The 12,332-nt window shown below is 43.4% G+C and overlaps 2 protein-coding genes across 2 annotated transcripts in view; one reads left to right on the top strand and one right to left on the bottom strand.

The window, feature by feature from the left end:
* Positions 1–84: 84 nt before the first annotated feature.
* Positions 85–7,987, bottom strand: LOC106821634 (lanosterol 14-alpha demethylase-like). Its single transcript, XM_014805882.1, has 11 exons — positions 7,745–7,987; positions 7,563–7,710; positions 6,017–6,121; positions 5,324–5,500; positions 4,881–5,007; positions 4,246–4,426; positions 3,949–4,065; positions 2,929–3,058; positions 1,919–2,080; positions 860–972; positions 85–410 (listed from the first exon to the last, which is right to left on the bottom strand). The coding sequence occupies exons 2-11, from the start codon at positions 7,701–7,703 to the stop codon at positions 173–175; spliced, it is 1,491 nt and encodes a 496-aa protein (XP_014661368.1). The 5' UTR covers positions 7,704–7,710; positions 7,745–7,987; the 3' UTR covers positions 85–172.
* A 2,625-nt stretch (positions 7,988–10,612) lies between these two features.
* The window catches only part of LOC106811398 (core-binding factor subunit beta-like), an 8,055-nt gene continuing 6,335 nt past the window's right edge, over positions 10,613–12,332 (top strand). Inside the window, exons 1-3 of the mRNA XM_014815371.1 lie at positions 10,613–10,750; positions 11,487–11,573; positions 11,938–12,048. Coding sequence (XP_014670857.1) covers positions 10,613–10,750; positions 11,487–11,573; positions 11,938–12,048 — 336 coding nt within the window. The remainder of the gene's footprint in view (positions 10,751–11,486; positions 11,574–11,937; positions 12,049–12,332) is intronic.

Below are 12,332 nucleotides of genomic sequence, written 5' to 3'. Positions count from 1 at the left end.
AGAGAGGGAAATGGAGAGAGAGACCGAGAGAGATATAGACAGAGAGGGAGAGCGCGAGAGAGAGAGAGAGAGAGAGAGAGAGAGAGAGAGAGAGAGAGAGAGAGAGAGAGATAGACAGAGATAGGGAGAGGGAAAGAGAGAGAGAGAGCACCTGGCCGTATGCACAGCGTGCCTACACGCGTCGCCTGTACCGGATCACTGGATCGGTTGGCGTGTGGATCATCGTCTGGTAGTTGACCGGAGGAAAGTAGCCGTCGGCCAGCTCAAACTCGAACGTGCGTACCAGCACCGACCAGATGACCTTGATCTGCACGTAGGCGAAGAATTCGCCGATGCAACGGTGGCGCCCCGCACCGAACGGCAAGTAGGCGAACTTCTCGCTGATCGTGGTGGCGGACACTCCCAGAAATCTGACATGAGAGTGTTCAGCTTAACAGTAAAGCTCTCATGCTAGTAGCAGTCACGGTTTCTCGTCATAGTCTAGTCAATTCATGCCACAATGAAAGGAAGAAAATAGGAGAAAGTTTCTAGGTAGAGAAATAGGACAGTAAGCCATCACACAGAAAATAACTCTAGAGAAAGACACTGTAAACATTTCCTAGCCGTGTTTTCAGCCAATGTATGGTAGCCATCGGCATAGGATGGACTACACAGCACTTTCGACTATAAAATGACTATTAGTGCCAGTAGATGGCGCCATGAGCGCATATTTACAATATCACTGTATGTGCAAGCGTGCTGACAGCAATTATGGTGCAATTCGTCGGCACCACTTTACAACAGCAAGCACTCTTCAACTTCGTGAGATGACAGCGCAGACAGCACCAATCACACAGCCCACACTACCTCCTTCACTCACCTGTCTGGGTCAAACTCTTCCGCACTCTCCCCCCAAGTGCTGTTGAGTGTGTGATTCACACTAGGTGAAACACAAATCTGGTGTCCTGGCGGTATGGTATATCCAAGTACCGTCTGCAGTGCAGCAAACAGTGACAAATGTTGAAATTTCCTCAAGGCAACAATGACTACTAAAAGCACAGGTCATCCACATCCGGGCCATCTATACCATACATGTCAACCTATACGGAATGTCCGTAAGTTTTACGGATTTTCACCCATTTAAATTGCTTACGGGGTCGTACACCTAAAATCATACGGATTATAAACAAACTTGGCTCAAAATTTATTGCGTGCTGTTTTGTTTAGAGAACGATAAAATAACACATGAACACGTGCACACATGTAAAGAGAACAAAGAGCATCAACCGGATGTTTAACTGAAGTCTCGCGGCAATGAAACCTCGTTCGACTTCCGAGCTGCATTTGAACCCAACCATGATGATTGGTCAATCTTGATAATTCAAGGAAGGTTACTGTTGCTGCAGTGAATGAATGCAGACTAGAGACTGCAGAGATGACTCTCGGTTAATAAATTGTTAATATTAAACTCATTCTGTTGTGATTTGTAGATCCTAAGGATTTCTTATGGATTTTATGGATTTTTCCAGAAGGTTATACAGGTGGGCATCCGAAGGGGTTGACATGTATGCTATACTAATATTATCTCAAATAGCTATTAACTCATAAACATCCCAACATCAATATATATGAAGATCTGCGATTAAAAAATGTAGGATTGCAACAATTAAATGTCACTTGAATCCGTGATACAGCTCTTGAGAAACATTTGCACTGCTGATAAAATCAAGATAAGGCTAAGATAAGGATAGTGATAAAACTAAGGATAAGATAAAGATAGGATAAGGATAAGAAAAGGATAAGGATAATAATAAGATAAAGATAAGGATGACAACAAGATCAGGATTATAATAAAATAAGGTTAAGATGGTAAGGTTTAGCCATCGCTGAGCCCCGTGCGACTGCAGCGCCATCTACGGGCTACGGCGAGAGTCGATACCTGCGGTGAGCGAACCATCCTCATGACGGTCATCAGAGGTGGCCGCAGTCTCAGCGTCTCCTTAATGCAGCGCTCGAGCAAGGTCATGTCCTTCAGCTGATCATAGGCGAGCGGAGGGAAGGCCTCACCGCAGACCAGCTTCTGCTCCTCATACAGAGCTTCCTATAACGGCACAAGAGAGAGCGTGAGTGAGTGAGAGAGTAGAGAGAGAGGGGGAGATAGAGAGAGAGAGAGAGAGAGAGACAGAGAGAGAGAGAAAGCAGGAGAGAGTGAGAGAGAGAGAGAGAAAGCAGGAGAGTGAGCGCGAGAGAGAGAGAGAAAGAGAGAGCGAAAGCAGGAGAGTGAGAGTGAGAGAGAGAGAGACGGGGGAGAGACAGAGAGAGAGAGAGACAGAGAGAGAGAGAGATAGCGAGAGAGAGAGTGAGAGAGTGAGGGAGAGAGAGAGAGATGGTGCGTGGAGCTAACAACACAGCCATCATGTGACTCCGACTACGACACAGGCTTCGTTGCCGTCACGAGCAGACGAACCGCACACAAACGTGACCAGTTTACGTGCTATTTTCGTCATCTACTTGCACAAATAGCATCAGCTATTACGGCCACGTGCATATAGAAGTTATTTGGCAATGCAGCCATATTACCTGATTTATGTTTGGTATTGTTCTATTCCTTCTTTTGAAACGGGTGTTATAGGATACAGTGGTGTTAGTTTACTATGACTACGACTGCTTCCACTAGGTTGATAGCCAACTGTTCATACTCGTGCACATTTTGCCTTAAGCGTAGCAGGCTTCAATTGCAGATGAGTCATGTTAGTGATTATGATATATATATATATATATATATAAATATATATGTTAGTGATTTATGATATATATATCATAATCACTAACACGAGCCATCTGCAATTGAAGCCTGCTACGCTTAAGGCAAAATGTACACGAGTATGAACATTCAGCTATCAGCTATCAACCTAGTAGCATCAGTCAAACTCCAAGAATACTGTTCACCTGCACATGCTTATGCCGGGAAATGAAGAAACCCAGCCAGGCACTGGTTGTGGAAGATGTGTGTTGACCTGCCATAAGCAGACCGATGAGCATCCCAACAATCTCCTGATCTGTCAGGTGGCTGCCATTCCTGCCGCGTGACTCAAACGTCAATGTCGACGCATTGTGAAACAACTTCATAAGTGGCGATTACCTAGCAACTTGAATAGCTCCCTGTATATTAGAATTTACCTGCATGCCATTGCAATCGATCGATTCTTTAAATGTGGAAATCGTACAATACCACTATGAATTAAAGGCTCACAATGCGCATCCAAATGCTAATTTCTCCATTACTAGACTAGCAAATACTTCGTGTCATGCATAATCATACTACTTTATGGCAAAATAAACTCTAGTTCCTCCCATTTCACTGCGCGTTGTCTTATAAAAGGTATTTTGAAAATACCTCCAATGTTGTTAAAATTCTCCGATGTTGTTGACAGTTTCCCCAATCCCCAAGCAACCGTGCAGTGGTGCTGCGGTACAGCGGTACGGGCACAGCAAAGATAAAAACATGTGACGTCACGTCACCACTTTGAGGCTATTTTGTTTGGCAAACAGTCGGCGTTGCGCCAGAATGCCAGTTTTCTCACCTTTTTCTTGTGGGTATTAAGCAAACGCGCAGTGAAATGGGAGCAACTATAGTTTATTTTGTCATAAGGTAGTGTGATTATGCATGACACGAAGTATTTGCTAGTCTAGTACTGGAGAAATTAGCATTTGGATGCGCATTGTGAGCCTTTAACAGTATACTGCTTCGATAACAGCAACCGAACCCGCCGCAGTCTTAACTAAAGTCCTTTTCAGTGTTAACTGAAGAACTTTCCACATTGGTACTGTATTGAATAAAAATCTAAGCAAAGACGTTGTGAGTGATTGTGCAACATTAAATGCTAAAATTCGTGCATGAGAGAATCACTGATAATAATGGTAGAGACAGGTGGCAAGCTGTATAGAAGTACTAGTAGATGTTCGTACTTGTATGTGGAGTCAATTAGTGTCTGCAGCATGTCATCCTTTGGTTCAGATGCTCGCCGAGCAGATATAACCTTGCGAAACATCTTTTCCATTTCCAACCTCGCCCTATCTCGCTTCCTTCCAACAGGCAGGCAGTCACACATTAGCATTCGAGTCAACATGAGCAAAAACCACCCACGAACATCACTCAATATTACGACTAGACCAAGAGTGCTAATACGATATAAACGATCGCCATCTCATCCAATACCAGCTCCAGCTAGCCGAAGATCATCACTCATAAACTGCATCACTTACAAGAAGCTGGGAAATGGAAGCCATCCAGGAAGGAGCCATGCGAGTTGGTTGAATCCTCCATCCAGGTCTTTATACAGTTCTGATATCTTGCTGCTCTCGGTAAACAAGTCTCGGACCTCGGACCCATGCAGACAGCGGGAGGCTGTGAGGATGATCAGTTCGGAGAGTGCCTCGAATATATCTAGGAGAGAGTAGGAGCAGATTTAACCCAGCAGCAATATATCGTGCAGTACTACTTTTAAATGAATAGATAGAAAATTCAAACTCTTGATTGAGGTGTAATATGTTGTGTTACTTCCGGTAATGGTCGCACAAGCAAAATTCAGGAAATGTGGGTAAAATAAGCAAATCTCAATTGAAGAGGTTCCTGTGGAAGGGTACACGTAGACTGTATAAAACTGGCTCACAATGAGTCACTATATGCGTGCACTTACATAACTGCACTAGCAAGAGCACATAGCCTGGCTTAAACATGTTCGGATTATACAATTACGTAATAGACTTAATGTCTGCATCCTGTCCCATAGCTGCTAGCTGGTTAATTTCTCATAGTACAAGTATAGTTACCCACACTCTACCGTACATGCTTAAACTTGATCACTCTACAGCTAACATGAATTAGAAGAAGCACATACCCCTTTCTCCCTTGTGTCCCCACGCTTTAAAGTACTCCCGTGTTTCATCTTCTATCAGTGATACGTGGGTCCTGAATCTAGCAATATTCAAGCCAGTCTTGAATATTTTTTTCTGCTCAAGAAATAGCTGAAAATTAACAGAAATGCTCACAGTAAGATTAAAATGAAAATATGCATATAATCATACCAGACTCACCTGGTGCATATGCTACTCTGACTACATGAAAATAACAAACACACTTGGCAAATGTATTCAATGGAAACCTATACTACATTGTAACAACAGGATTACTTAAAAATTGAAACATATCAATACGTAACTATGGTTTCAAGTGCATTGAGAAACAACAACATGCAAACAGATGGAATGGAGAAAACAAGATGAGATCAAAGAATTAGGTCTGTGGTATGAGTAGATTATATATACATAAACGTGGGAATACCTGGTTTGGCACATCGTAAGCGACACCCTTGCCGAACACAGGCGTGGTAAGCCGGCTATAAACATCCTCAGCATTCAGATCTTCATTTTTGCTATTGAAGAAGAGTGCTGAGGCATCAGAGCCAACCAGGTAGGTAAACGTGCTGCCCACCATCGTGAAAGAGAAGACTGGACCATACTGAAGCAGTGAGATCGACTTATAAATGTTACAAGACTGCGTGATTACCTACTGTGCTGAGCTGCTTCTGGCATAGGCTAGTACACATAACATGCATTTACAATGCACTCTGAAACACAGAACACTAACTGTGATAAGGAGATCCGGTTAGCCTGGGGAACACAATTTTAACATGATACCGGTACACAATTTTACAATGCACATGCTTGTCTATATAATTGAGCACTCAATGAAGTGAACGGTTTATAAATGCAAGTCAAATAAAGATCAATACGATGTGACATAACTACTTATTACAGACTAAGTTCTTTTGTGTGTTTTCAATTGGATGGGTCGACTTCAAACTGTTTGATATAGATAGAAAAACACTGGCTATGGCTATATATATGTAGCACTAGCATGGTTCGCGAGTGTTACCAGGTACACACATCGGTGCACTGTCATATAGTATTGCATAACATTAGTTAAATGAATTGATGTCACTGGTAAAATGCTATAGCCAAGTTTATTGGTAACCTTGTCATACGCTGTTTTCAGGAAGTTGATTGGGTCCTGACCGAATGCTACTGCATGTCCCAAAAATGGAACTGAATGTGGTATCACTGGTGGTAGATTCTGTAACTAATAAATAAAACAAAATAGTATTTATTAGTTTTTACAAAATACTACTATGTTCACTATATATCAAATTGATTTTAGCCTACAATCATAACTGTATAATAACTAATTAACACATAAGTTACTATTGCATTATTAGGCACAATAAGTTACCTTCTCGTTTCTCACTACGTGGCGATCTACGACTTGCTAATGAATTTTATTCATGCAATACGGTACCTCATAACCTCATAAATATTAGTCTTCAAAGTCCAAGGGATTAGTGAGCTTTCGTTTTGCACGACGGATAAAAACCTGTGACCATACCGTCGGGCGTGCTGAGCGTCCGTCCTGCGGTAACTCGTTTCGATTTTCACGACGGCGACAAATTGGCCAATTTGATCACATGACCTTTTGTTTTGATCGCGCGTATTTTAAAAATGGCGAATCTTCACCGGTTATGTCATTGTTACATTTTGAATCTTTTAAACATGTCAGTAACACTAACTGTAGATGTAATACTATAGACCTTTATTAGTATTATCTTAGTAAAAGACCATCATTAATCCACGCCTGATTATGATTTGATTTCAACATGGGCTGTCACCACCAAATAGTGGAAACTTACGGAATGCATACTCTCTCTCATCATCGACATCGTGTCGCTTGCTTCAAAAGTTTGTGTCATCAAGTCATACAAATATACAATACATCAAAATGGCAAAGTATCCGTCAAAGTATGTCAAAGTATCTGTCGATGGACCATGCGCATGACCAGACGCATGCGCACCAGGCACGGCCTTGGCTATACGTCGTCGTTCTCGGCACGACGGTGATTTACCCCGAGAACCGTCGTAGAATCTTCAGGACGGATGGTACAGCAAGATTCGAGCATGCGCAGACGGTCCCAGTGTGGTTTTCACCGTCGTAGAACGATCCGTCGTGCAAAACGAAAGCTCACTATTATATCGAAGACGGAAACGGGAAAGATATAAAGTTATGTTGACTTTGTTGTAAGTTACACTTACGCGGAGAGGGTCTATGTCCCCCGGGGTACTGCCGGAACGTACCCTGGTACTATCTAATATGCCGAACCGTACCTCACCTACTCCACTAACGAGTCTAGGGAGTTGCCTACGCCTACTCCCTAAGCCGAACCCGAACCCTAATCCTAACCCTAACCCTAATCCTAACCCTAACCATATCAAATAGTGACCAGGGTACGTTCTGGTATACCGGACCGTACCCAGGGTACGTTCCGGCAGTACCCTGGGGGACATAGACCCTCTCACTCTCAGCTACACTTACAGTTACAGTTATAATTATAAATATAAATACAGTACCCGGTATATATCATGTGCATTTTTATTACCCTCTCAGGCTCTCAGTGTAACGAGCAATTAAAAATACAGATTAATATATTACTAATAGTAATAGTAATAATGTCTGTAACGAGTAATATTACCACCAAGTCGTTTCCTTTTACAGAAGCCGATGTTGACTTCAGCCTCTGTGTGAGCAGAGTAATAATCAAGCCTATCGTAGCCGCGACAATGGTTAGTGTCGTGGCGCTTTGCGAGTGCAGTTTCTCCGGCACATAATCCATCTTTAGCCTTTAGACTTCTTTAGCCATCTTTAGACTTTAGCCGTCCTGCCAGGCTTAAATTATGGTTGAATTCGCTGAGCCGGTGTCGCGGTATATTTTATATTTATATATTTTAGCGAACAGAAAGGTAAACAAACCATGATAGAACAAACGACAATGCACTCTAAACCAATGAGCTAGGTCGGAGTTTCTTTAGTTCGTAAACTTGTGCGGAAGATGCGATGTGACGTCACGGTCACGCACGTCACTAATGCAGAAATATTTGAACAGTAAATAAACACACGTAAGAACACCCTATATACGCGCGACTGTATTTAGAGACGATAGTCGAAATAATTCATAGTTCTAAGTATATTCGGTAGCTCTTTAACGGAGTATTTCCTTACCCATAAGTTTACGCTTTTTATCACACAGGGGCGCCACCTCTGCGCACCGCGATGAATCAGCTGATCGCCTGTTGAGGAACTCAGCTGATCGCTGATGTCAAGGTATCACTCGCGTCGTAAAGGATTGGCGATGCGAAATATGGGGATCATCCTATATTGACAATCAGCTGTGTCGCCGATCGTATGATGAGGATCGAGGGTGCACGACCGTAGACTTTGCCCACGTGTTTGACTGGTTGAAATGTTGATCTAAAGTGAGTTTCAATGTGCAACGTACGTGCAGCATTGACAGACGATAGCATAATAAAACTTTGTAATTTTATCGGTTCTTAGATTCGCCTGCTTCTTAATCTCACGAAATAGAGCGCTGTCTAACATGTTATCTAGAGAAACATGGGACTAAATATAGAATATATTATATATTGATTGCGTACCATAAAATTACATAAATAATTTACAATTTAGATAAATAAGACATTTCCGATAGCAAGTCTATCTTAGGCGAAACACAACAATGTACATCACTCCGTTCTCTTTCACCTCATAAATCAAGAAGAAATGAAATAGTTTTTCCTTTATAGGTTAAAATGACAATTGGTTGACTTGGAGTAATTTTTGTGAAGTAATATGATTAGGCGTGATATAACCTCGTATTTTTTCATCAGTGGAAAAAACGACGTTTTGTCGTCAGTCAGGTAACGAGAATTTTCACCTGTCGTGATTCGAGATTCAATGTTTAGAGATTTATGTTAACGTGGAATACGAACGTGAACACTGGAACACAGCCTAAACACACCCGCACGCACACACGCACGTACGCACAGGCACACACACACACACACACACACACACACACACACACACACACACACACACACACACACACACACACACACACACACACACACACACACCACACCACACACACACGCCAACACACACACACACACGCGCGCGCTGCGCGCCGACGCACGCACGCCCGCTAAAGCACGCACGACACACACGCACGCCAACGCAACACACAAACACGCATACACACACACGACACACAGCACGACACACACACACACACACACACACACACACAACCAGACACACACACACACACACCACACACACACGACACACACACACACACACCACACACACACACATGCACACACACGCATACACACACACGCACGTACGTACGCTCCCACATGCATGCCGTGCACACACACCATACTAACACACCCACACTGTAATAATATAGGTACACGCACTCGTGAACGTTATCTCTATATACCAAGAGTAAGATAACGTGTTCAAATATGACTCGGGTAGGGTTGATGCTGCTCAATATAACCCTGGAAAAGCCCACATCGTCTATATATATATATATATATATATATATATATATATATATATATATATATACTAACCCGCGCAATATCACGCTGACCGTGGTCGTTAATTAAACCGCACGGCTATCAATTCTGTGGATTTGCGCGTGTGGGTGGATTACTCACTCGTCAACCGTCTACACAAATGTAACGTAGGCGGCAAATACTACGCCCGACTGATATTATTACTACACGCAGTCGGTGCAGACAGACGCCCACGCGCGGGCACGTTGTCGTTTTTGTTTCGCTTTGCGGTTTTGCGGTTAGCGGATCATGAGCGGAAGTGGTGAATCGTAGCGTGTATTATACGTGGGAGCCGGTAAACGGCGGATGCGAAATTAACTTCGTCATCCCGTAGGGTTGCGAATCTTCGAAAATCTATGTGCATCGCGTGAGAGACACGCCTATGTGTTTACCGACTATTTGTCATCGGTCGCTTGCGCAACATATCGCTGTGTTTCACACAGTGGGTTTACTGCGTGATTGAGATAGTAACGCAGACCTAGTCGCAAGTCTGCGCTAGGCTTTACTTTCGTACGCATCGTAACAGACGTATAGAATGATGACTAACTCGTCACTTTATTGCCTGTAAAGAAGGCAATCTTACTCAGCCCAACATGAAACTATGGTGCCTTGGGTACTTTCAAACATTAAGAGGAGCGGGTAGAATCAACAGGCCCAAGATTATTACACTAGTCCGTCAACAAAACGCGCGTCGTCCAGCTAAGATTTAGCGTGCTCTTATGCTTCTCGGATATATCAACGGCGATCTTCACGGTAGAGTACATAACTAGTGTGTAAACGCGCGACTACAGTGGTATCGTTGCTGGCTTGCTGCGGGTTCTGCTTGCCGCGACCAGTTCAGCGTACGCTTCGTAGTAAAAGCTGTCAATCATCTCCCATAAAAGGAGCTGCCGAAGATGCACGAACGTGACGACACGGCAGCACGCCCCGCCTAAATCCGGTTCGGCGTTCCAAATATGGTGATCCTCGTGAATAAGCCGAACGCTACCAGCGATCATCCAATCGGAATCTCGGCACGTGATCACTCGCGGTGAATGGGGAGAGGGTACACGGCGGCCCATATAGAAACGGCGATGAGTAAGAAGGTAGCCGAGTTGCAAAGAACATTGCCATTCAGATGGTTAACTCGATGCTGTCCACATCGGCGGGGAAAGGCACTGGTGTTGCCATGCCTAGTATGCCCCGAGTTGTTGCCGACCAGAGAGCAAAGTTTAACAACGACGAGTTGTTTCGACGACTGAGCAGAGATAGCGAGGTATATTCATTCGTACGCGCGTGGCAGTGCCAGCGGAACGCGTATACATCGACGAGCACGTGGCAGACCGTGTGGATACCAGCGCTCGTGTATTGCAAAACCGTTTCGAGTTCTCCGTGTTGAGTTTACCTGTGATCTTACGACTATGATGCAATAATCGTATTCCGATATGTGAAGTATGTGTGTATGGTGGCGATATCTCGCGCGTGTTCGCGGGCTTGCTATAGTGTCTATACCGGAAGTGAGTAATAATGTGACTAATCGTGATGACAAATTTCACGAGCCGCTATTCAGGAACGTCAATTTCTCGTCATCGCTATCTTGGCTGAGTTGTAGGGTAGCATTGCTACAGTGAACTCGTATACATGTGTATGTCTCTACGATTGTCACCACGATTACCGTTCTATAGTCCTACGGGTCCTACCCGTCACCACACGCTGTCAGAACGCCCGTGTACGAGCAAAGCTGAATCATTACTGATACCGGCAACGCCCTTGTGTGTTCATAACTACGTATGAATTCAGTTCTGTCGTTGATGAAAATTGGAAATGGATTGAGCATGGACCGATCGTAGTGTACGCGACATTCGATGAGAATTAATGATATGTACCTTAACTACTGCATGTGGGTATGTGTGCGTGCGTGCGTGCGTACATGAGTGTATAAGTGGGCACGTGCTCACGTGCACGCTGCTATATGTAACAGCGTTCTAACGTGGAATTTCCGTGTATTCTAGGTGAGGTTTACGGGGTGCAGAGACAGGCCGCATCATGAAAGAGCGGCGCGGTTTCAGCAAGGATGCACCGAAGGACACGCGGAAATTGTAAGTCTCCTGTTATTTACCAGCACAAAATAAGTACATCAATGAGCAACTCTTGCAGCCTCTGACGTGTGCGAGCTTGTTGGACTCCCTAGCTCGGTTTGATTTGATTTTCAATATATAATGGTTGATGGGGTAAAGTCGTTGTTGCATATTTGCGTTTATTGTAAGATCAGAGTATTGGGGAAAACCTCCACTATGATATACAGACGGATGTGCATACACACACACGCACGCACACACGCGCACACACACCACGCACAACCACGATCTATACATAATAGTAAATAATAGGGAGTTCCCTATTATATTTTATAACTATACAAGCTCATATATATATATGCATCATGATATACATGTTTTCCAGGCGTTTGTGACATCTGGCACGAATCTTGAGCTGTTTTTCTGTCCGACGGGGGATAACAGGAGGCAAGCTCCAGAGCAGCGCGGCTATGCGGACATGACAGACCCTGCCAAGGTAAGCCAAAGAGCCTAGTACTTGGGACTTTTCGATTCAATTTCCGATCCTCAAGTTTCGTAATTAAATAGGTGATATAATGAAATCAAGGGTGAATAATGACAAATATTTGACAAAATAATGACACACAAAAATTATGACAAACCCAGATAGATAGATAGATAGATAAATAGATAGATATATAGATATATAGATAGATAGACAGACAGACAGATAGATAGATAGATAGATAGATAGATAGATAGATAGATAGATAGATAGATAGATAGATAGATAGATAGATA

The sequence above is a fragment of the Priapulus caudatus genome, unplaced genomic scaffold, assembly GCF_000485595.1.
Source record: "Priapulus caudatus unplaced genomic scaffold, Priapulus_caudatus-5.0.1 Scaffold0, whole genome shotgun sequence".
Lineage (NCBI taxonomy): Eukaryota > Metazoa > Priapulida > Priapulimorpha > Priapulimorphida > Priapulidae > Priapulus > Priapulus caudatus.
This window is presented reverse-complemented; position numbering and strand designations above follow the sequence as displayed.